The sequence below is a fragment of the Balaenoptera physalus genome, assembly GCF_965194825.1.
Source record: "Balaenoptera physalus genome assembly, chromosome: 3".
Classification (NCBI taxonomy): domain Eukaryota; kingdom Metazoa; phylum Chordata; class Mammalia; order Artiodactyla; family Balaenopteridae; genus Balaenoptera; species Balaenoptera physalus.
The window spans coordinates 12,927,522-12,951,762 of NC_138890.1; the positions used below are offsets into that span (position 1 = coordinate 12,927,522).

The 24,241-nt window shown below is 55.4% G+C and overlaps 2 protein-coding genes across 2 annotated transcripts; both read right to left on the reverse strand.

The window, feature by feature from the left end:
* Positions 1-220: 220 nt before the first annotated feature.
* IQCN (IQ motif containing N) lies at positions 221-22,570 on the reverse strand (the record flags this gene model as incomplete). The annotated part of the gene is given in 5 exon segments (XM_082454004.1): positions 221-1,219; positions 6,497-9,736; positions 9,738-9,904; positions 11,121-11,206; positions 22,368-22,570. Coding segments are annotated over 5 exon segments (4,614 nt in total). The 3' UTR covers positions 221-301.
* Positions 21,914-23,683, reverse strand: JUND (JunD proto-oncogene, AP-1 transcription factor subunit). The gene has a single exon (XM_082456240.1). It carries the CDS (start codon positions 23,626-23,628, stop codon positions 22,588-22,590), a length of 1,041 nt encoding a protein of 346 aa, XP_082312366.1. The 5' UTR covers positions 23,629-23,683; the 3' UTR covers positions 21,914-22,587.
* Positions 23,684-24,241: the final 558 nt, after the last annotated feature.

Consider the following 24,241-nt stretch of genomic DNA (forward strand, 5'->3'; position numbering starts at 1 on the left):
GCTGCTAGCCGTGGATGAATATGATGGTACATATGAGGCCACGCTGGCAGCCCTGACCTCCGGGAAAGGCTTGGGGTCCCCATCCCAGCCACAGACCCTAGGTGCCAACTGCATGGTTGGAAGTTTGGGGCCCCTCCTGTCCAGGATGTTCCAGATCCCTCTCATTTTCCCTCGCACCATGCCCGAGACACCCCCGTAAGCACAGGTAGACCAAGACCCAGACTGTGGAGGGCTTTATTCATTAGACTCAGAGAGCCACATGGCTCCTCCCCTGGTGTTCCCCCACTGGTAAGCCAAGGTCCTAGACACCTGGCCACTGCGTGTGCTGTGAGTTGTCCCACGCCGCTGGTCCCAAGAGCGCATCCGTGGTGAGAGAGGCCCGGGTGCAATGGCCGCGCCAGGTGGCTTGAAGCATCTTGGCTGCTAACTGCTGCTGCTTCAGCCGGCAGCGTACAGTGAAGCCCCTCCAGGCTGACTGGATGGCCGTGGCTGCCTTGTTCTGGTGATGGGGTTGCTGGGGGCTCTGGGGGTTTGACCGGGTGGTGCAGCCCCGTGGCATGCCGGCCTGGCCTGCAGCACCCTGACCCGTGCCATGCACCACCCGGGTGGGCTGGGTATGGCCGCACATGTGGCATGTGCGGGAGCTGGAACCCACAAGCATCACCGCGCTGGGTGGGCTCCCCAGCCCGGAGCTCAGTGACTGGCAGAGACTACAGACATGTGGCCGGCAGGACTGAAAGCAGCGGTGGTCAGACGTTGTCCTGGCCCCGCTGCCCATCTCAGCCCACATGCCTGGGAGCAGCATTTGCTGGGTGCAGCTCCGGCGGATGCAGAAGCCTCGCCACGAAGCCTGGATGATTGTGGCGGCTCTGCAGAGCCGGGCCAGGTCCCGCCGTACACAGTAGCCACGCCAGGCAGCCTGGATGGTGATGGCCCACTGATGCCACACCTTGATGGTACGGCGCACCAGGAAGCCACGTGTACACGCCTGGATAATGCCCACCGCATGGATGATTATCTTCTCCGCAGCCTGCACCGACGCCACCAGCTCCCCCGGCTGTCTGGGATCCACCGCCGCCATGACACCCCACGGCACAGTGCTCCTGGCTGGCTCCCACGCGCCGCCAGGGACCGCAGTGCTGTTCCTGGGCCCGACCGCTACACTGGGGACGGCAGAGCTCCACGCTTGGCTGCCAGACACGCCAGCGTCCTCAGGACCCTGGAGTACAGCGGGAGTCAGGGATGCCCCGTGACTGTCTGCAGGAGCCCGGAGCTAAGGGAATTCCGAGACACCAGCGGCGACTCCTGGTTAAAAAGGGGCCGCCGGGAACCACTCGGTGAAGACTCATAGCCCAGAGACACCCTCCGAACCCCCGGATTCAGCCTAGGGATGACCGTCCCTTGTGCCACCTCACCGGTGTGGATTATTGGCGTTATGGCCAGCGGTGCACCTGTGGAATGTTTAGGAACTTCCTGTGAGGACCTGGGGGCGTCCTGCTCCTGATGGGCGGGCACAGTCCCAGCCACAGAATTGTCTGGCATTTGTGGGAAAGGGACATCATGTATGGCCCTGAAGGATTTTCTAGGGCCAAGGGACTCATGGGCATCCTGAATCAGACCCCCAGACACTGGCTTCTGGAGCGCGCGGGGGATGGCTGCCTTCTGGAGCCCTTTGGATGCCACCCCTCTAACCAGGGGTGGATGAAGTGGCACATGTGAGGCCACGCTGGTGGCCCCTGACTTCCGGGAAGTGCTTGGGGTCCCCATCCCAGCCACAGACCCTGGGCGTAAACCGGTTGCCATAGTACTGCCATGGGCCAGCTTGGGTGACCCTGAGGTGACAGTAGAAGCCATCATCCCATGGGAATGGCTCCGGGACATGTGAGCCACCGAGGGCCTCTGGGGCATAATGTGAGCCTCCAAAGCCTTTTGATAAGCCGAGGGGCTCCGGGGCACAACATAAACCATGGAGGGGCTCCGGGGTACAGTGTGAGACACTGACGTCTGTTGATGAGCAAAAGTGCCCTTGACAGACCCTGTCTGCACACCGGGGACCCCACTAGCAGCCACAAGGTGGGAACTGGGGGCCCCCCAATTGCTGGCTGACCTCTGATGCAGAGTTGGGGTGCCACCACTGGCCATGGAGTGCTTGGCAAAACTCGGGGACTGGGGAGGGACAGAGGCCATGCCACCGGTCATAGACATAGCTTGGCTGGGAGCCACCTCCTCCAAGAGCGGCATTTGGTCTTTGGGAAGAGTCTCATCCTCTGCAGGGAATTCTTGACTGTGGTCGATGTCAGTTGCCAGGGGACTATGGGACATCCACGGGGTTGCCTCAAGGATCTCGGACTCCCATTTGGATATGGACCCCTGGGGCAAAGCCTTGTCCAGGTCCTCTGGCTTCATCACAGTCTGGTGGCCTGTGGTCTCAAATGGCATCATCCCAAGAGCTTGGCTCAACTGTGAGGCTCTTTGCAGAACCGTAGGCACTTGGTACACTCCCTTGGCTGTGCCATTAGCTTCCTGGAGATGAGCTTGCACCAGGCCAGGGATACGGGATGCCTGGAAGGAGGCTGTGGACGCTTCTCCTGCCAGGGCTCCGTGATATGGGCGAGGAGAGATCTCAATCAGCATGGACCCCTGGGGAAGGCTCTGGGCCACGCCTCCAGCTGTGGAGGGTGGACCAGCTGTACTAGCCGTGGACTCCAGAACTAGGTTCTGATCCAGTCCCCCAGGCATAGATGCTGGGTCCACACTAGAGGCCACAGGACAAGGAGGGATACTTGAGCCCACCCCACTTGCTGCTGAACCTAGGAGCAGGCTTGGAGCAGTTAGACTAGCTGAGGGTCTTACAGAGAGACCTTGCCTCTTCCCACCAGCAAGGGATGCTGCAATCAGACTGGGGGACACTGCAGTCGTGACAGAACTCAGAGGCAGGGTTCTGGCCTTGCCACTGGCCCCAGAACCTGGAGGAAGGCCCTGGCCCATGCCACTGATCACGGACCCTGGGGAAAGGCCCTGGCCCATGCCACTGATCATGGACCCTGGGGAAAGGCCCTGGCCCATGCCACTGATCATGGACCCTGGGGAAAGGCTCTGGCCCACACCCCTGATCACGGACCCTGGGGAAAGACTAGGGGTCATGCCACCGGCCATAGTACCTAGGGCCACAGTTGTGGTCATCCTACTGGCTACAGACCCTGGCACCACACCACTGGCCATGCCCATCCCAGGCTCCTGGATGACAGCATCTGCTTGTTGGTAACTGGATTTGGAGATTGTAAACACAGAAGGACACTGTTGGTCCAAAGATATTGGGAGATCGACATTGACCTGAGATATGCCGGGGCCCACATTGGTGAGTGAAAACTTGGATGAACTCACATCCAATCCACCGGGCACTGAAGCCGGAGAGAAGCCAGGTCCCGCCTCTGAGACTGGTTCATGAATCAAGGGGGCACCAGCCACAGAGGCCCAGGATGTAATGGGGGCCATGCCCCTGGTCACCTGAGATTGGCTTGGGCCCATACCGGTCACCACACTTCTCCACCCCATACTCCCTGACATGCCAGGGGACATAGGTACCCGAGACATACTTAAGAACATGCCAGCAGCCAAAGTCCCCTGAGGCACATTTGGGAGCATGCCAGCAGCCATGGTGTCCTGGGACATGCTTGTAGCCATGCCCCTGAGCAGAATCCCCTGAGATGTACTGGTTCCCTGGCCCAGACAAGAGTCCTCTCCACTGGCCGCAGATGCCTGGTAGAGACTTGGAGCTGAAACACTGACAGCAGATTGTTCGGTTATGCTTGGGTGCCTCCCACTGATACTGGATGGCTGATGAAACCCAAGGGCCACCTTGCTGAACTCAGGGGCCTGGGGATTTGGGGTCACCCCACGAACCATCACAGGCTCTTGACACGGGTCCACCCTAGTACACACAGTTGGCTGGCTCAGACCCCGGTCCATGCTGTTAGCCACTGATGGATATGGTGCACATGAGGTGACTTCAGTGGCAAAAGATGAATGACACTGACTGGGAGCCACTGCATTCACCCTTGATGACAGTAGATTTGAACCCACCCTACGGGCCCAACTTGGCTGACAGAGTGCGCAACCCATACCACTGATCACAGATGGCTGGGCCAGGCTGGGGGCCACGACATAAGCCATAGGAGGTTGGCCTAAGCTAGGAGTCATCCCACTGGCGAAGGATGGCTGGGCTAGGCAGGGGTTTACTCCAATGGTCAAAGATGGCTGGCCTAGGCTAGGGGCCACCCCAATGGTCATAGATGACTGGGCTAGACTGGGGGCCACCCCACCAACCCTACATGTCTGGCCTAGGCTGGGGGTCATCCCATCAGTCATAGGTGACTGGCTTGGGCTAGGGGCCCTGCTACCAGTCACAGGCAGCTGGGCTAGGCTCAGGGCCACCCCACCGGTCACAGGTGGCTGGGCAAGGCTGGGGGCTACCCCAGTGGTCATAGATGGCTGGGCTAGGCCCAGGGCCACCCCACCGGTCACAGGTGGTTGGGCTAAGCTGGGGGCCACCACACCGGCCATGGATGGCTGGGCTAGGCTGAGGGCCACCCTACAGACCATCAATGGCTGTGCAAAGCTGGGGACCACCCCATCAGTCACCAATGGCTGAGCTAGGCTAGGGGCCACCCTATTGGTCCTGGATGTCTGGCTTAGGCTGGGGGTTATCTTACTGGCCTTAGATGGAAAGCTTAGGATGGGAGTCATCTTACTGGCCACAGATGGCTCAGATAGGCTGGCGATCACTTTACTGGCCATAGAGAGCTGGTCTGGGTTTGGGGCGACCTTACTGGCTACTGTAGGCTGGGATAGGCATGGGGTCAACCTACTGGCCACAGATGGCCGCCAATAGACCGTAGGGACCACATTACTCAAAGACAGACTTCTGGTCAACCCAGTCCTATAGGGTTTCTGGGACAAGCTCTCCTTCAGATTCATGGAGCTTTGGCCTGAGGACATATCTCCCTCATCATCTGAGCCCCAGTGGACACTCAAGGTCATGCGACTGGCCACTGAACTGTGATGCAGAATGGGGATCAGTTCTGAGGCTGCAGAAGACTGGTCGTGGAGGTTTGGGGTCATGTGCCTATGGCCTGCTCTCTCAGTCTCTTCCATATTCCCAGGTCCCTGGGACCTCTCCACAGGCGCCCCAGAGAGGAGAGGATCTAGATGAAGGTCCCTGTCCAAGCTGGCTTCCCAGGACTCCTCCTCCACCAGGTCAACAGCGGTCATGCTGGCCACAGACTTGGTGGAAAGGCTGAGTGAACCGCAGCTGCGCAGTGAGCTCTGGGAATTGCTCATATTGGGGCCATAGGCTGTGGAGCCCTGGGAGAAGCCTCTGGCCAGGTCACTGTCTGGACCCTGTGGCAAAGTGGACACCAGTTCATTAAGTACATGGCTAGTCATCAGCTCCTGTGGGCAGTGAACACTGGAAATGGTACCCCGTGTTTGATTTTTCTCCTGCCCAGGGATGGCGGTACGGGGAAGGGTGGATGCCAGCCTATTGCCTGGGGAGGCTTGGAACAGACTGGGATCAACCTGAGTCTTGAGTGCCCAGCGATGACCAGGAGCCATGGAGCCGGGCCGGAGATCTGGGGTTATGACACAGGCCTTGGGGGCCTGTGGTTGTGCTTTGTTCACCGTGGAGGCATGTGGTGGACTTGGGGTCACCTTGTTGGTCATCTCCCTAGTGCCCATGGAGGCTCGTTTATGACTTGGGGACCGAGTTCTCTGCATGGTCTCCTCAGGGACCATAGATGGCTGTTGCGGACCCCTGGCCACTGAGGGTCGACACACACCAGGAGGTACCCTGCTGACCCCGGAGGGTTGACACCCGCAAGCCGACCCCCCATAGGCGGCGGCACACTGGTGGGAGTGGGTGCCCCTCCCACGACCTGTAGTGCCGGGAAGCTTGCCCGGTGCCACCACCCTGCCCTCCCCCGACGACGCCCATGGACGTGGGGCCACCCTGCTGACCTCGTGTGGATTGCGGGCGCTTGGGGTCGTGCTGCCACTGGCCAGTGATGGCCGGCTCATGCTTGGGCCCACGCCATTGGCAATGAGTGGCTGCCACAGACTGGGGGGCGGCTGCTGGTGGGGCGAGTTGGGCAAATTGGGGTCCACGTCACTCACCATGGGACTGAGATCTGATGCCAGTTCACTAGCCCTTGGGTGCAGGCACACATCTGCCTCACGGACCTTGGGGGTCAAGTACAGATTTAGGGTGTCTCTGCTGGGTCCCATCTCCTGTGACAGAGTGGGGTCCAGGGCAGCAATGAGGGGATACTGATGAATGGTCAAGGGGTCAAGGAGTCCAGCAGTCAAGGAGGCGCCCACAGAGACCACCGATGAGCAGGGTGACACCCCCGAGCATGGCCCCATCCCCCACCTCTTCCAAGAGCCTGGAGGGCCAGCCTGTGATGAAACCCTCCCAGGCCCCACCCCAGGGAACCCTGACCTTGCTGGGCTGTAGCCTCATGGGGCCCAGGGTGGGCCCCCATGCAGCCGACGGGCTCCCCCTGCAGTCCACCTCCACTGGGGTCGGCATCGCGGTCACCCTGCTCCCCGCCGTTTTCGCGGCAGCCTTGGGGAGGACGACTCCAGGCCTCAGGGCCGCCTGAGGAAAAGACTGGCTGAGGACTGCGCCCAGCTCACCCTGACACAGGGCCTGGTTCAAGGTGGTCCGCTCCTCCTCCGTCAGGGCCTTGCTGAGCACATCCGCCAGTCTGCCCTGAATGGCCTTAGTGAGCTCCGCCCGCAGCTCGTCCCGGGACAGAGCGCAGGACAGGCTGGTGGCCAGCTTGCCCCAGGACAGCGCCTTCACCAGCGCCGTGCCCAGGATGCCCTGGGGCAGGGCCTTGGCCGTCGTGGCTCCCGAGACCTCTTTGGACAGGGCCTGGTTCAGGGCCGCCCTCACTTCCCCCTGGGAGAGGGCTTTTGCCAGCAGGGCGCGGAGGTTCTCCTGGGAGCCCAGCAGGGCAGCCAGCTCGGCACATAGGGAAGCGAGCTGGGAGGCTGCCAGCTCCTCCTGGCAGGGCGGGGCTGGGCTGGTTGTTGACGGCTGGGCCCAGGCGGCCCCCCTGTCCCCCCAGGATTCGACATGGCACGTGGTGTGTCCAGCAGAGGCCAGCAGAGGCACCAGCACGTTCTGGGTCTCAGAGGCCCCCTGGCGTGGGCCGTGGGTGGCCTGGCCCTGCACGTAGCTGTGGGACAGGAGCTGGGTCAGTCTGTCCTCTGGCTTGGCTCGGGGCAGAGCGCCGATGTGCTGGCAGGGCTGGGTGGAGGCCTTGAACTCGACTAGGAACGGTTGGGACTGGGTCTTGCTGCTGAGCTCAGTGGCCTGGCGGGCTGCGTGGAGGCTCTTGGCTGTTTCTGTGGCCAGATGTGCCTGGGACTGTGCCTGGGTCAGCTTGGTGGGCAGATGTGCCTGGGACTGCACCTTGGACAGACACATGCCCAGATGTGATTGGGCTAGGGCTGTGGTCAGCTCAGGGGGTGGATGTCCTTGGGACGGGCCCTTGGTCAGCTTGGTAGAAACATGTGCCTGGGACAGGGGCTTGGTCAGCTCGGCCAGCAGACGTGCCTGGGGCGAGCCTGTGGTTGAACACGGGGCCGGTTGTGCCCGAGGCAGACATGTACCCAGATGTGCCACAGCTGTTTCTATAGGCTCACACACCTGGGGTAGGGCCTTCACGACGTCCGTCCTCAGGTGTGCCTGCTTGTTCCCGTCCTCAGCCACTTTTGCCCAGGACGAAACCACGGGCACTTCCATGGCCACACTGATGCTAGATGCTGTTTCCGTTTTCACCCGTTTCTGGGAGAAGGCCTTGATTTTCTCACCTTCCGAAGGAGGCCTGGCTGGAACCTTGGGATCCCCAGCCCCCAGATGTGATGGGGGGAAGCATTTCACTTTTCCCTCAGTCAAGTATGAGTGGGATGAGACCTTGGTCACCCCTGCTGCCTGCCTCGCGTTCACCACAGCCTTGGCCTTCGGTCCACTTAGACACGTGTGGGATGAGGTGTCGGGAATTCCAGCTGCCGCCGCTGCTGAAGATGAAGGTTTGAGATTTCCAGCTGCTGGACGGGGCAGGCACAGGGTCCTGAGGATGGTGGCTACCGAGCGTAACTGAGCTGGGGTCTTGGTTACCATGGCCGCGAGGCGTGTCTGGGCAGGAGGAGTTTTGGTCACTGAGACGCCTTGGAGTGTCTGATGAGATGGGGTCTTGGCCACCGTGGCCGCCTGACACGTCTGCAGTGGGGTCTTGGCCACCGTGGCTGCCGGGCGCACCTGGGGCGGGGTCTTGGCCGTCACGGGCACTGCACACGTCTGGGGCGGGGCCTTGGTCATTGTGGCTGCAGGGCGTGTCTGCGTTGGAGACGTGATCATCGAGGGCAACAAGCATAACTGGGGTGGGATCTTGGCCATCGTGGCTGCTGGTCGTGTCTGGGGTGAAGTGTTGGTCATCGAGGCTGACGGTCTCATTTGAGCTGAGGTCTTGGTCACTGGGGTCGCTGGGCAGGGCTGGGGTGGGGTTTTGGTTATTGTTACCACGGGCACTGGGCACGGCTGGGATTGGATCCTGCTCACCATGGCCGCCAGGCACGACTGGAGTGGAGTCTTGGTCCCCGTGGCTTGTGGGCACGTCTGGGGTGGGGTCTTGGTCACTGGGGATGCAGGGTGCACCTGGGGTGGGGTCTTGGTTATTGTCACTGTTGTCGCTGGGCACGGCTGGAGTGGGGTCTTGGTTATCACAGGTGCTGGGCCTGTCTGTGGTGGCCCTTCGAGGACCGCTGCTTCCATGTGGGCCTGGGTCTGGATCTTGAGTTGTCCTTGAACTGCCTGGGCACACCTTCCGGGTGGTGGTGGCCCTGGGGCTCCTGCCTTGTTGGCTCTGGCAGTTACTTGCTTGGTCTTCATCGTGTCTCCCTCTACGTGGACAAGGCAGGCATTTCTGACGGTTCTTGTCACCAGGCATGGGCGGCACTTCGCCTCTAGACTCACAGGACACGGAAGTCTGATGGCAGCGGTCTGGTGTGGAAGGAAGGCGACGCTGGGGCCTCCGACAGAGCACGTACCCGGCTGTGACATGCCCTGGGACTGCAGCAGGGCCAGCTGGTGGGTATAAGCGGCCAGGCTGTTGGAGGAAGGAAACTGGGTCTCCTTGCTCACCATGGTGGGCTGGGCCAGAAGGGACTTGCCCTCTTCCGGATGCTGGAACCGCACCTGCTGGGGCGGGTGGTAAGGGATGTCCCCCTCCTCCACCTTCGCTTTTTTCTCCACTGTCTTGCCAGACTGGAGGAGGCACCTGGTGTTGAAGCGTCGCCAGGCCTCCTGGATGGCCTTGGCCGCCATCATCTGAGAGATTAGCTTCTGCCGGAGCCGGTAGCCCCTCCATTTGGCTTGGATGAGGGTGGCTGCGTGGGACAGCATCATGTCCATTTCGTCCACCAGGACATTCTTGAAGGCCTGGCTCTCCACCACAGCCCGGAGGCGTGGGATACGATGAGTCACCATCTTGTCCTTGCCCGGCTGTTGCAGAAGGGTCTCCTTGGATGCAGGTGGCTCATGCTGGGGTTGTGGACGCAGTGTCCCTGCTTTGCCTTGGAGATTGCGGACGGGCTGATAGGAGCTCTGTCCACTGAGTGACACCTGTAGCTGTGGACGCGGTGTCCCCACTTTGTCTTGGAGATTGGGGACGGGCTGATAGGAGCTCTTCCCACTGGGCGACACCTGTAGCTGTGGACGCAGTGTCCCTGCTTTGCCTTGGAGATTGCGGAAGGGCTGATAGGGGCTCTGCCCACTGGGTGACACCTGTAGCTGTGTTGCTTGCTGCATTGTCTTGGTTCCTAGGTGGCTCAGCTCTGCCTGTGGGGGGGTTATAGGAAGGTGGTCAGGGAGCGGCGTAATGTACACATGAGGCCTCCTGGCTGGGGCGGGTACTCACCCCAGAACCTACATCTTCTTGCTCCTGGCACCTTGCAATCTTCCTCCTCTCCTTTGCAGGCCCTCTCTCTCCCAGCCACGTGCCCAGGTGGCCTTTGGTACCCGTGTCTCCCTCATCATCCTGTGACTACTTCAACATCAGCACACAGGGCATGTTCTCACCTGAATGTCTGACCACCTATCTGCTTTTGGACCTTCTTCTGTATCTGGAACATACTGTGAGTACAGCACTGATCACAGTATTTTGGAAATATCCTGTTTGTGTGTGCGTGAGCCTGGTGTTATTATTTGCTTTTCTCCATTGACTGTGAATTCCTAGAGGGCGGGAACCAAGTCTGAGTCACTTCTGTGGCCCTATCTCAGTCACAGGGCTTGGCTCCACGTTTTGAACAGGTATTGGCTGGGTGGCTAGCTTGACCAGTAAATGAGTGGGTGAGTGGATTGAAAGTTGGATGGATAGATGGTCGCATGGCTAGATACTGGATGGATAAATCAGTGGACGAATGAATGCTGGATGGGTTGGAGGAATGGATGAAGGGTAGGGTTGCAAATGGATGAGTAAATGAAGTTGATGAATGACTTGATGAACAGATACGTAAATAAGGAAATGGACACATGGATGGATGGATGAACGGATGGATGTGTGAGTAAACAGATAAATGAATGGATGTGTGGGTGGATGGAGGAATGGATGGTTGGAGGAATGGATGGATGGACAGATGAGTAGTTGGGTGGATGGATAAATGTGTGGATGGGTGGGTGGGTGGCGGGATATATGGATAAATGGAGGGAGGGAAGATAGATGCGTGGGCAGAAGGATGGATGAAATCTGAGTAGATAAATGTGTGTGTGAATGAAGAAAGCTGAAGGAATTGGTAAAGAGATCAATGAATAGAAGGTGGATTGATGAATGGCTGGATGGATCAGTGAATGAATGCGGGATAACATAGATGATGGATAGATCAATGACATATGGAAGGGTGGTAGAGGGAAGAATGAGGGGATGACTGGCTTTCAGAAGTACCTTGATGCAGAGAGAGTTCAGACACTGTCAAGCAGCCCTGATGTATAACCTGGAGCATAAGACACTTACTTTGCAGAAGTACCCCCTTCTGGCTGGACCAGCCAGACTTCATACCTTGGAGGGTCCTAGAGCTGGAGGAAAAGCAGGAAGAGAAGGTGCAATCTGAGAAGCCAGCTTGCAAGAGGAAGCAGCCTTCAGCACTTCATCCCATGCATTGTGCAGCAACACTGCCCTGGGCTGGCTCTGTCCCCGAGACCAAAACGAAAAGAGATGTTAAAAGCAAAAAAACTAAATTCTCTTAAAAAAAAAACCCAACTTTTTTTTTTTCTCTTTGCAAATCTCGCTCATTCAGAGGTAAAACTAGAGAAATACCAGTTAGGCCAAAGGGTAGGATAAAGCCATCATCAAAAATTGGCACTTCTGGGCTTCCCTGGTGGCGCAGTGGTTAAGAATCCGCCTGCCAATGCAGGGGACATGGGTTCGAGCCCTGGTCCGGGAAGATCCCACATGCCGCGGAGCAACTAAGCCCATGCGCCACAAATACTGAGTCTGCACTCTAGAGCCCATGAGCCACAACTACTGAGCCCACGTGCCACAGCTACTGAAGCCCGTGTGCCTAGAGCCCGTGCTCCACAACAAGAGAAGCCATCGCATTGAGACGCCTGCGCACCACAATGAAGAGTTGCCTGCTGCTCGCTGCAACTAGAGAAAAGCCCACGTGCAGTAACTAAGACCCAATGCAGCCAAAAATAAATAACTTAATTAATTTTTTAAAAAATTGGCACTTCTGCTACAATTGTCAGTGAATCTCCTCCACACACATGTTTTTGGGTTTTAAAAAAAAACCAAAAAGATGAATGTGCAAGGAAGTCTATTCCAGTGGTTTTTTTTAAATTTTTATTGAAATATAGTTGATTTACAATGCTGTCTTAGTTTCAGGTGTATAGAGAAGTGATTCAGTTATATATACATAAATGTATATACATATATACATATATATTCTTTTTTTACATTCTCTTCCATTATAGGTTATTACAAGGTATTCAGTATAGTTCCCTGTGCTATACTGTAGGCCCTTGTTGGTTATCTATTTTACATACATCCAGTGCTATTTTGTACCTAAAAACAAAACTGGAAATACCCAAAAAGGTGATTGCTAGGGGGCAGTTACAAGCGCATAAAGAAAAGTACTCAAGGATGTTCATCACTATATTTTTTAGAAGAGTCAAAACTGAAAACAACCCAAATGGTGGTTTAAATTAATCAATTGAACATTCATACAGTGGTATGCTATCCAGCCATTAGAAATGGTGTCCAGACCCACAAGAATGGCTAAAATTTAAAAGGTGAATATGTCACAACCACTTGCAAAAACGATCCATGTCTTGAAGGGAACTCAACAATTCCACCCTGACAAATATATTCAAGAGGTCCAAGTGTTTATACTCACCCCAAACCAGAAACCATCCAAATGCCCATCAACAGAATAATGAATATCAAGTGTATATTCATCAATATATTAATATGAACGAATAGAAATAGAAATACTGACTTATTTATACCCGTTCAACACATCAATGAGAATGAGGTCAACACTATAGAGAAATCTCACATTCATTGTTTTGAGTGAAAGAAGCTGAACATAAAAGAGGACAGATTGGTTATTCCAATTATAGGACATTTAAAAGGGAACAGAAGAAATTAAGGTCTGCTATTAAAAGTCTGGACAGTGGGATTGCCCTTGTGGTGGGGTGACTGGGAGGGGACATGAGGGGGCTTGGGAGACCAGTCACGTGGGTTTCTTCGGATTGTGAAAATCTGACCTGGGGTCTTTTCTCTCTGCGTCACCTTCATATAGAGGCCAAAATACTCTTAAGTGATGTTGAGGAATATGTAATGAGGTAAGCAAATAATCAGAGCATAATCTTAAATGAAAAATGCAAGTTGCAAACCACAGGCACCATAGGACTTGACTTTTTAAAAAAGAGCCCAGGGGACTTCCCTGGTGGCACAGTGGTTAAGAATCTGCCTGCCAATACAGGGGACACAGGTTCGAGCCCTGCTCTGGGAAGATACCACATGCCGCGGAGCAACTAAGCCCATGAGCCACAACTACTGAGCCCACGTGCCACAACTACGGAAGCCCACGCACCTAGAGCCCATGCTCCGCAACAAGAGAAGGCACCGCAACAAGAAGCCCGCACACTACAACAAAGAGTAGCTCCCGCTCGCCACAACTAGAGAAAGCCTGCACACGGCAACAAAGACCCAACGCAGCCTAAATTAATTAATTAATTAATTAATTTTTAAAATAATAATAAAAAATAGCCCAGGACTTCCCTGGTGGCGCAGTGGTTAAGAATCTGCCTGCCAATGCAGGGGACATGGGTTCAATCCCTGGTCCAGGAAGATCCCACATGCCGCGGAGCAACTAAGCCTGTGAGCCACAACTACTGAGCCTGCACTCTAGAGCCTGCGAGCCACAACTACTGAGCCAGTGTGCCACAACTACTGAAGCCTGCGCGCCTAGAGCCCATGCTCCGCAGCAAGAGGCCACCGCAATGAGAAGCCCACGCACCACAACGAAGAGTAGCCCCTGCTCACTGCAACTAGAGAAAGCCCGCGCACAGCAACGAAGACCCAGCGCAGCCAAAAGGAAACTCTAATGTGGTTTCCTAGGGCTGAGGGAGTATCCCAAAGGAAGGGCAAATTTGGAAGAGGTTAAACCCCCTTGGAGAAGATGTGGTTTGACCCACCAGATGGCAGAGATATTTGCTGGTTTGGCCAGACCGAAGCAGAGCTGGAGTTGCCAGGCAAGCAAAAGGCCACCTCCTGAAGTGCACGTGGAGGAACAGGTGATCAGTAACTGGTGATATGCGCACACATCAGGAGTCCAGTTGCTGGTGGGGACAGAAGGCCTGCAGAGTGTGTGGGCTACCGTGGGGGCTTTGGGTTTTGAGTCAAGAAGGCTACAGAAAGATTTTCACCAGGTCATGTCTGCAAAGTCGCAAAGGGATGACGTTGTAGACCCATGAGTGGGGCAGGTTCACCAGGAATCTTCACACCTCTACCACTGACACTTCCTGCAATGTTTCACCAGTACCCTCTACTGAGAAAGATTAACATTACACTCACTTGAAAGGAGACAATGAAAGGAACTCCTTGGTATATTACAGAGTAATGGACATATTGAAAGGTACATTTGGAGGCAAGATGTAATAAATTGAGAACTGACGTGCACTTTAAGTGATGAAAGAACCAAAAACCTGCCAACTGATAATTATATATCTAGTGAAAATGTCCTTTGAGAGTAAAGTTAAAGACATTTTACAGAAAACAGAAGCTGGTCCTCCTTGAGCGGCATCACTTTTTTTTTTTTTTTGGCTGCATTGGGTCTTCATTGGGTCTTCATTGCTGCGTGCGGGTTTTCTCTAGTTGCGGCGAGTGGGGGCTACTCTTCGTTGCGGTGCACGGGCTTCTCACTGCGGTGGCTTCTCTTGTTGCTGAGCACAGGCTCTAGGCGCACAGGCTTCAGTAGCTGTGGCACGCGGGCTCAGCAGTTGTGGCTCGCGGGCTCTAGAGCTCAGGCTCAGTAGTTGTAGCACACAGGCTTAGTTGCTCCGTGGCATGTGGGATCTTCCTGGACCAGGGCTCGAACCCGCGTCCCCTGCATAGGCAGGTGGATTCTTAACCACTGCACCACCAGGGAAATCCTTGACTTGCATCTTGAATTGCTGCCCTTTTTTGGTCAATTTACCCCCTGGGAAGTCCTGCAAGCCAGAATAGAGATGACTGTATGACACAAAGCATCACTGAAATTTTTCAAAATGGATAGGCTTTGTGGAATTCCCCCCCTCAAAGTGGGGTTGGTGGGCTAGGCACTCAAAGAAATCTCATGCACACCTTTCTCTGTAGACTCTATGAAATAATAGCCGCCAACGGAGATACTCAGAGATTTCAAGCTGCATAAAAAGGTTTTAAACTCCTCAGAAACAAAAGTGGTTCTGTAAGTAGTATGCAAAGAATGAGAATCAATTCTGCCTCAGAGAGGAAGTAAAAGAAGCAAGATGATCAATATCTTGTGATAAACTCTAATGGGAAAGAAACTAAAAAAGAATATATATATATATATATATATATATATATCTGAATCACTTTGCTGAAATTAACACATTATAAGTCAACTATACTTTGATAAGAAAGAAAGAAAGAAAGAAAGAAAGAAAGAAAGAAAGAAAGAAAGAAAGAAAGAAAGAAAGAAAGAAAGGGAGAGAGAAAGAGAAAGAAAGAAAGAAAGAGAAGCAAGATGATACCTGACTGGTCATCTCTTCTTGGTCCAAAATGTGCAAAGAACCTGGTTTATGTGGCTTGTGTAGCTCCTATGCCCTGAGAGATGCTTTGTGCCCAGACGGCAGTCATGGGTGATTACCTCCATGATTACCATGCTAACTGGAGAGCAAGGGCTGTACTGCTGTGTCCCCAGCTCTATTGCCAGCTTGGCACATAATCAACCAACACAGATTGCTTGTTGAGTAAGTGCTTGTTGATGTGTCTTGTTATTAATCAGTTAGAGGGTCTGATGCCACCATACCTTCTCAGATGTGTCCCTTTAGCTTCCTAAGAATCTAGGGGTAGGGGATTAAGAGGTACAAACTATTATGTATAGAATAATCTACAAGGATGTATTATATAGCACAGGGAACATAGCCAATATTTTATAATAACTATACATGAAGCATAACTTTTAAAAATTGTGAATCACTATACTGTATACCTATAACTTATTTAATATTGTACATCAACTATACTTCAATAAAAAATTTTTTTTGAAAAAAAATAAATAAATAAAGACATTCTCAGGTAAAAGAAAACTAAAAGAATTTGTCACCTGCACACCTGCATTACAATAAATGCTACTAAGAAAGTTCTTCAAGCTGAAGGAGATTTACACTTGAGGGAAACAGATCTTTGGGGAGAAATGAAGAACACATAAGAGATGATAAATACCTCATAAATAGGAAAGACTATTATTTTCCTCTTTTAAAGAACACATATAACTGTATAAGCAAAAATTAAAACATTGTCTTGCGGCATTTATAATCTAGGTAGATGTCATTCATATGACAAAGAGAATAAAGGACAGTGGTGAGGGTAAAAGGACCTATACAGTTGGAAGATTTTTACATTTTAGGTGAAGTAGAACAATAGTAAGTCTAAGTCAATTGTGACTTAAGGATATATGTTAAGGATTACAGTTCCTTGAGCAGCCCCTAAAAAGGAAAAAAAAAAAAAGTCAGTAGTTAATTTAAAATAGAATTCTGAAAAATATTCAAATAATCCAAGAGAAGGCAGAAGTGGGGGAACAGAGGAATAAAATTCAGAGACCACAGAAACTAGTAAAATGGTAGATTTAAATTCAATCATATTAATCATTGATATGATAATGGACGAAACATCTCAAGGCAGAGATGATCACAGTCGATTTGTTTTCAAGCATATCTGGCCCCAGGGCTTCCCTGGTGGCGCAGTCGTTAAGAATCTGCCTGCCAATGCAGGAGACACGGGTTCGAGCCCTGGTCTGGGAAGATCCCACATGCCGCGGAGCAACTAGGCCCGTGAGCCACAACTACTGAGCCTGCGCGTCTGGAGCCTGTGCTCCGCAACGGGAGAGGCCGCGACGGTGAGAGGCCCGCGCACCGCGATGAAGAGTGGCCCCTGCTCTCCGCAACTGGAGAAAGCCCTCGCACAGAAACGAAGACCCAACACAGCCAAAAATAAATATAAATAAATAAATAAATTTATTAAAAAAAAAAGAATATCTGGCCCCAAGATGGGCCAGACCCCAGGCACAATGGGCATCAATGTGAACTGAATCGTAACAGTAAACTGGCCTGAAGCTGGCTCCCCGGAGGTGGGCACAGTCACTGCCCCCATGTCAGAGGAGGAACCTGAGGCAACACAGCGTGTTTTTTTTTCTTTTCTTTTTTTAAAAATCTATTTATTTATTCGGCTGCGCCGGGTCTTAGTTGCGGCATGCGGGCTCTTACTTGCGGCATGCAGGATCTAGTTCCCTGACCAGGGATCGAACCCAGGCCCCCTGCATTGGGAGCGCGGAGTCTTAACCACTGGACCACCAGGGAAGTACCAACATACCGTGTCTTACTTCTTTATATCGTTTCGTATTTGCCTCCCCCGTTAGACTGTGAGCTGTCCACCAGGGAGGACCCTTTGTTTGCCCTTGTCCCAGTGTCTAGAACAGTACACATAGTATGTGCTCAAGAGATATTTATGGATAAATGGAAGGATGAAAGGAAGGATAAATAAATGGATGGATCGATGGATGGATGGATGAATGTGGCCCAGGATTCAGAACTTGGTGACGGCCGCTTCAGGATCCAAATTGGTCCATCCCAGGTTCTGAGGTTTTCTCAACCACATGGCTCAGCCCTTTCGATAAACTCAATCAGAATAAGGAGACAAAGGAAGGACAGAGTGAGAGAAACAGGATGGCAGGAAATGAAAAGAAGGAATAGGAGCCGCGGACACATAAGCTCAGTGGCCAGCTAGGCGATTTTGAGTAAACCCCTCTGAGCCTTCCAAATGTGTCACATGAGCTAAGACCACTTTCCCAGCTTCCCAAGAAGACATGATAGGCTCTCCAGGCTGGGCCCCCAAGGCAGACAAACCCACCATCAGGCCTCCGGGGGCCCCTAGCACCCCTGCTGTGAGAGGTTGTGGAGCTGTTCCACCTCTCAAAGCAGTCTGGAGGGCCCAGGAGGACTCTGAAGGCGCTGGGGGCCAGGGGAGAATGACCAGGTCTCCACGTACTGCCCCCGCACCAAACCTGCCACCAGCCTCACTCACCTGCCCTTGAAGCTGAACCCACCAGCCCAACGGCTGGCCTTGGGGCGCTGGTGCCACAGTGGCTTTGTGACTCACAGCCAGGTTCTGGCCAATCCTATCTCCTGGGGGGAGGGGGTATTAGAAGGCTGACTCAGTGGGGTGGGGGAGGGGGCAGGACCCAGGTCAGGGTCAGGGTTGAGGGCATGGTGATTGCTACATCTTGCCTGCCCATCCTGAGTAGAAAGTTAGGGCTCTGAGCACAGAGGGGACCCCAAAATCTCCCCCTCCATGTGTCTGGAGGTGGCCTCAGTCTCATCCCTTGGGTCTTTGCTGAGCACTTACTTTGTGCTGGGACCTGATCTGGACCTGGGGACACAAACAACTCAGATAATCTAGGGGTGTGAAACTGTTACGAGGGAACCAAAGCGAGGGTGGGATGGGCTGAGCCCCACAGAGAGAGAAAAAGAGTTGGCTGGGGGTGTGCTGTGGGAAGGGCATCCCAGGTGGCCAGCAGAGCATGTGCAAAGGACCTGCGGTGGGAACAAGCTGGGCATGTTTAGGGAACATGGAGGAGGCTAAAGTCATTGGAGGGAGGGAGAAGAGGGCAGGGAGGGTGACTGTATAGGTAGGGCTTCAGAGAGGACTATAGGAGTTTGGGTTTTGTTGAGAAGGTGAGGGGTAAGCCAGGCTCTTGTGCTCTGACTTACATCCTAAAGGGCCTAGAGTGTCTGGCTTTGAGGATGGGGACTCCTTAGGGTAGTGCCAGGCCCAGGGCCCCTTGGGATCTTCCCACTGCCTGGCAAAAGTGGGCACTGACCCTGAGCCACAGGCCTGGAAGGGGAAGTGAGGCCACCATCCCCGGTCACCTCCTGGGGCTGGGCCAAGGTCTGGTGTGAATCACTGCTGGCTGGGCCACGGCTGACACACACTTTGGCCTCAGCTCAGCAGTGTCGTGCCAAAGCCACACAGCCTGGCCCAGAGGCCTCTGCCTGGCCTCCCTGGGGAGCCACTGGGGGGCATCAGAACAAGAGGCCAACAGGGACGCCCAGCCTCCCTCTGCAAAGATCCCCTGTCTTCTCCACACTGTGGGTGTGGCTTTGGGCAAAACCAGGGATATGGGAGTTGGACAAGACTTATGTCCTTCATTTCAGCAGTGACCAGGACAGTTCCCATCCATGACCTGAGTGAGCCAAACACAAATCCAGGGTGATCAGGGCAATAATAGTGGAAGCACAGAGCACTGATGGAGCCCAATAAGGGCATCTGCAGCAGAGCTTGAGAGGTGAAGTTCAGCTGGGCGGCTGAGGGAAGAGGTGTATCAGGCTTGCAGCTGTGCAAAGGTCCCGAGGCCAGAAGGAAGGGAAATAGTTCGGGTGGGGAGCTGCCTGGAAAGAGACACTGACCTGCCCAGGGCCAGGTGCAGTCAAGGCCTTTTTTCCAGAAAAGTGGCAAGTAGGGGCCAGATCTATGGTTTCCAAAAAGCCCTTCAGGTCACATGCTATTGAAAAGACAGGGCGTCCACCTAGCCCCAAGGCTCCTTTTAGGCAGGTAAAAGGCTTGGGTTTGAGCCCCTGTGCTGCCATTTAGCAGGATTTTTGTCCCTGGTTCTTAGCACACAGCTCCTAAAACTTCTGTAAACTCCGGAGTGGTAAGTGTCTTTTGTATGCTAATGAGATAATCGGTGGCCAGGCCAAGCTTAGATAGCTTCAGGATGGGGGCTGGTCTCCAAAAAGACCAAAGCATGATTAGAGGGTTGTAACTTTCAGCCGCACCTCCCAGACCTCCTGGGAGGGGAGACAGGCTGGATATTGAGTTAATCACCAAACGCCAGTGATTTCATCAATCCTGCACAAGCATTGGTGAACTCATGGGGTGCTGGGAAGATGAGGTGCCCAGAGAGGTCATGGAAGTTCCTCGCCCTTCCCCCATTTGCCCTTCCCCCATACCTTGCCCTAAGCATCTCTTCCATCTGGTTGTCCCTAAGTTGTATTCTTTAAAATAAACTGGAAAGAGTGAGTCAAGTGCTTTCTTGGGCTCTGTGAGCGGTTCTAGCAAATTATTGAACCTAAGGAGGGGTTGATGGGAACCCTCGGGTTTATAGCCGGTCTTTAAGAAGTACAGGTGGCGGGGGGAATTCCCGCGGAGTGGTTAAGACTCAGCGCTTTCACTGCAGGAGTCACGGGTTCGATCCCTGCTGGGGGAACTAATCCCTGCATGCCCATGCCGCCCAGGGCCAAAAATAAATAATTTTTTTAATAAAAAGAAGCACAGGTGGCAACCTGGGACCTGTGATCGGCGTCTGAAGTGGGGCAGTCTTGAACTCTTCACCTGTGTGGTCCGTGCTAACTCCAGGCAGAGAGTGTCAGAATTGAATTGTAGGATACCCAGCTGATGTCTGCAGTTGGAGAACTGGTTAGTGTGGGGAAAAAAAAAACCCACTCATTTGGTGTCGGAAGTGCTGTGAGTAAAAACATTTCAGGGGGTATCCGGTAGATCTCGTAACCTCCCTGGGCCTCCCCTTCTCTATAGGTTGGGGGCTGCACAGTGTACGCCTCGCCTGAATTCTATTTCACTGCTTTTCATCCCCCAAGCACTTCCAACTTCTGACCTGAGATATGTTACCTGGACACGGGAAACATATCCTTTTCACAGCACAGTAGGTAAAGGCCAGAATGGGGAGGGAACTTGGCTGAGGTTACAGAGGCAAATTGGGCAAATTGGCACCCAAGTTGGGACTCAAGTCTCCTGAAGAGTGAAGCTCTGATCCCCAAGCATGGTTCTTGGTCTCCTCTGTGTGGACACCCCAAACTCAGCATCAGCCCTCTTTTCACTTCAAACCCCTCTCCTGAAACATCTGCCTAAAGGTGGTACCAAAGAGAGGTCACATAGTTAAAAAAAACAAACCCCAAAGCAGCCCTTGAAGCCTTGAAAGGTGGGCAGCCAGGGTGATCCGGCGGAAGAGGGAACTTGTATGTGGTGAAGCCCCACTCTTTCGATGGCTGAGGGACTGTGGGCACAAGGCGTTTCTTCTCTGCACCTCTCTGCACCTCAGTTTCCTCATCTGTAAAACAGGCATGATTTGCCCACCTTCCCTATCAGGGTTGGGTACACAGTTGGAGTTCAAAGCTCACTTGCCCTCTTTCCCTGTGTCCTTGTCCACCAATGCTCATGTCCCTCGGGCCCGAAGTGAGGCAGAAGCCCAAGGTCCAGGGTCTTTTGCCCCCACAGCAGCAAAGGCCAAAGCAGGCAGGGGAAGAGGGTAACCTGGCAGTCAAGGCTGTGGAAGTGAGAAACCCAAGGTGCAAATGTCCCTGCACGGTCTCCTAAAAAAGGCTGTGTGACCTGAAGCCTGTCACTCAACCTCTCTGAACCTTAGTTTCTTCAAAATGGGAGAATACGATGTTGGGGGATGGGTGTTTCAGATAGTACTTGAAAAATCCTGGATTCCAAGTCAGTGGTCCCACAGAAGCTAACCACACCTCCAGTCCCGGAGGCAGACTGCCTGGGTCAGATCCTACCTGTGCCAACCTTCCTTCTGTTCCTGAGACTCACGTATCATCCGACAAACGATAATACAAGCTTACATTGAGCACCACCTGTAAGCCAAGAACTGCTCTGTAAACGAACTGTCTTAATCCTCACAACTTTATAGGACAAGTTTACCATTGCTCTGCCTATTTTACAGACAGGCAAACAGAAGCCTGGAAAGTTAGTTTCTGCCTTTTCCTCCCTGCCTCGGGCTGAAGTTGTCCCCCTTCCCTCCCGCAGTCCCTCCTCCGCAAAGGGGAGACAAAGGGGACACCCGCGGGCTGGCTAGTTCCAAACTCAGGTTGGAAACCCCAATGTCCCCCGCCCAACCCGGACATGAGTCGGCCCCGCGCCCAGGCGCTCCTAGATGGCGCTCGCTGAGCGCCAGATGTGCAGGTTCTTCCCGGACGCCGACTCCCTCCTCTGAGCAGGGGCGGAGGGAGGAGGCGAAAGAGGCAGGAGGGGACGGGGACCGGGCCAGGCCCCGCCCACCTCGTCGGGCCCCGGCCGGAGAAGAAGGAGGCGAAGAGCCGAGCTGGCGTAACGAGACTTTACTGAAAACAGAACACCGGGCGAACCAAGGATTACAAACAGGAATGTGGACTCGTAGCAAAACGAAACAAAAAAACAAACAGAAGAAAAAGGGCGGGAGGAGGGGGGCGTCGGAGGGATGTAAGGGGAAGGGAAGCGAGAGCGAGGAAAGGGAAGGAGGGAGTTTTTTTTTTCTTCTTCCCATTTCTTTAAAAAACCCACACAAGAAAACACACACACACACAACCAACGTTTGTTCCCGAGTAGAAACATAAATAGGGCAGAATCGAACACTCTGTTCTTCTCTCTTCCAAAGTCAAAAAAAAAAAAAAGTAAAAGAAGAGAAAACGCAGGGCTTGAGGCTGCGCCCCCTCGGAGCCTCCTTCGGCGGCGGTGTGTACAAAGGGGCGGCCAGGACGCGCGGGTTTGTGCAACACTGGGTGGCCGCGCGCCCGGGACAGAGGCAGCGCGAGGGCGGGGGAGGTGGGGGTCATGCGCTCGCCCCCCGGCAGCAGGGGGTCCAGCTTGTCGAGTCTGAGGCGCCCTCTCCGACTCCTGGCACCCTCAAGGGGGGGATCCCGGGGCCGCGCCCTCTGCGAGTCCGGGGCGCCCACGCCCCCCCCAACCACGCGAGCCCGCCTCTCTGGGAGGAGGCCGCGCATGCGCCCCGCACGCGAGCTCAGTACGCGGGCACCTGGTGCTGGGGCAGCAGCTGGCAGCCGCTGTTGACGTGGCTGAGGACCTTCTGCTTGAGCTGCGCCACCTGCTCGCGCAGCAGGCTCGCCGTGGACGCCAGCTCCGTGTTTTGACTCTTGAGCGTCTTCACTTTCTCCTCGAGGCGCGAGATGCGCTCCAGCTTGCGCTTGCGGCACTTGGAGGCAGCGATGCGGTTGCGCAGCCGCTTGCGCTCCGCCTTAATGCGCTCCTGCGTGTCCATGTCGATGGGCGACAGCGGCGGGCTCTCGCCGAAGCTCGGCACGTCGGGCACCGTCTGCGGCTCATCCTTGAGCGCGGCCAGGCGCGGAGGCCCCAGCGCGCCTGGGGGTGGCGGCGGCGGGAAGGGCACGGGCTCCGCGGCGAAGGCGACCGTCGCAGCACCCCCCGCACCCCCGGTACCGCCCGCGTAGCTGCTTAGGTTCGCGTAGACGGGCGCCTCGGGCGTGGCCGCTGCCGGGGCCAGCTCGCTGGGAGGCGCGGCGCCCGCAGCCATGCCAGAGGGTCCCCCGGCGGCGGCGGCGGCAGCGGAGGCCGCGCCCGCGCCCAGCTGGTTTTGCTTGTGTAAGTCCTCTAGGGCCTTGACGAAGCCCTCGGCGAACTCCTGCTCCTCGCTGGCCGCCACCTTGGGGTAGAGGAACTGCGTGCTTGTCGGCGTGGTGGTGACCAGCCCATTGGACTGGATGATAAGGCGCTCGAGCTCAGGCGAAGCGAGCTTGAGCAGCCCCAGGTCGGGCGAGGCAAGCAGACCGTCTTGGGGCGCCGCGCCAGGGGCGCCGTCGGTGCGCAGGGGGGCTGGGGGCGGCGCGGCCGCGGGCTTGAGCGCTGCCGCCACCTGCTCGCTCAAGCTCAGCGTCAGCGCGTCCTTCTTCATCATGCTGCCGGCCGCCGCCGTCGGGGGCGCCCCGGGAAACAGACGACCCGGGGACGCGAAGCTGCCGTCACTACCACTGCCGCCGCCGCCCAGGCCGCTCAGCGCCTCATCGCCGTAGAAGGGTGTTTCCATCCTCCGCCTCCCCCGCCGCGCTGGTCCGGGGGGGGAGGAGTGGCCGCGGCCGCCCGGGGGGCCCGCGCCCCCCCGTCCGCTAGGCCCTGCTCCCGCCGCGGCCGCTGCGCCCGGCCCTCCGCTGGCGGCGGCTCCTGAGCCGCGCGTCCCGCGCGCCCCCTTATAGCCTCGGCCGGGCGCGATGAGCTCACTGTCCCTGCTCGCCATTGGGCACGAGTGACGTCGCTCATTTGCATGGTGGGGCGGGGCCAAGTCACTGACGCCCCCCTCAACCCCCACCGACTGCCGTTGTCCGGGTGACGCGCGGTAAACGGCACAACAGCGCGTTGCCTTATGGGTTGACGTCATGGGGGCGAGCAGCGCGCCCGGCCCGGTCACTCCGCCCCAGGAGTGCTGTGTACGACCAATGCCCCCAGCGCCGCCTCCCGCCAAGGCACGTTCCGGGTGGCGTGATGGGCCCGGCCACCCGGCGCCCGCCCGCCCCGCGGCCCGGCCCCGCCCCGCGTCCGCGCGTGGGGCCCCGGCCGGGCGGGGGCGGTGCCGACCTCCGGAGACCGGAGGGGGATGGGGCTCCGGATGGATAAATAACTCCCTGTCGCCTCCCGCTCCACTG

Bases quoted from the DNA above. Each gene is read 5' to 3' on its own strand.
- JUND (XM_082456240.1), bottom strand. From the start codon at position 23,628: ATGGAAACACCCTTCTACGGCGATGAGGCGCTGAGCGGCCTGGGCGGC.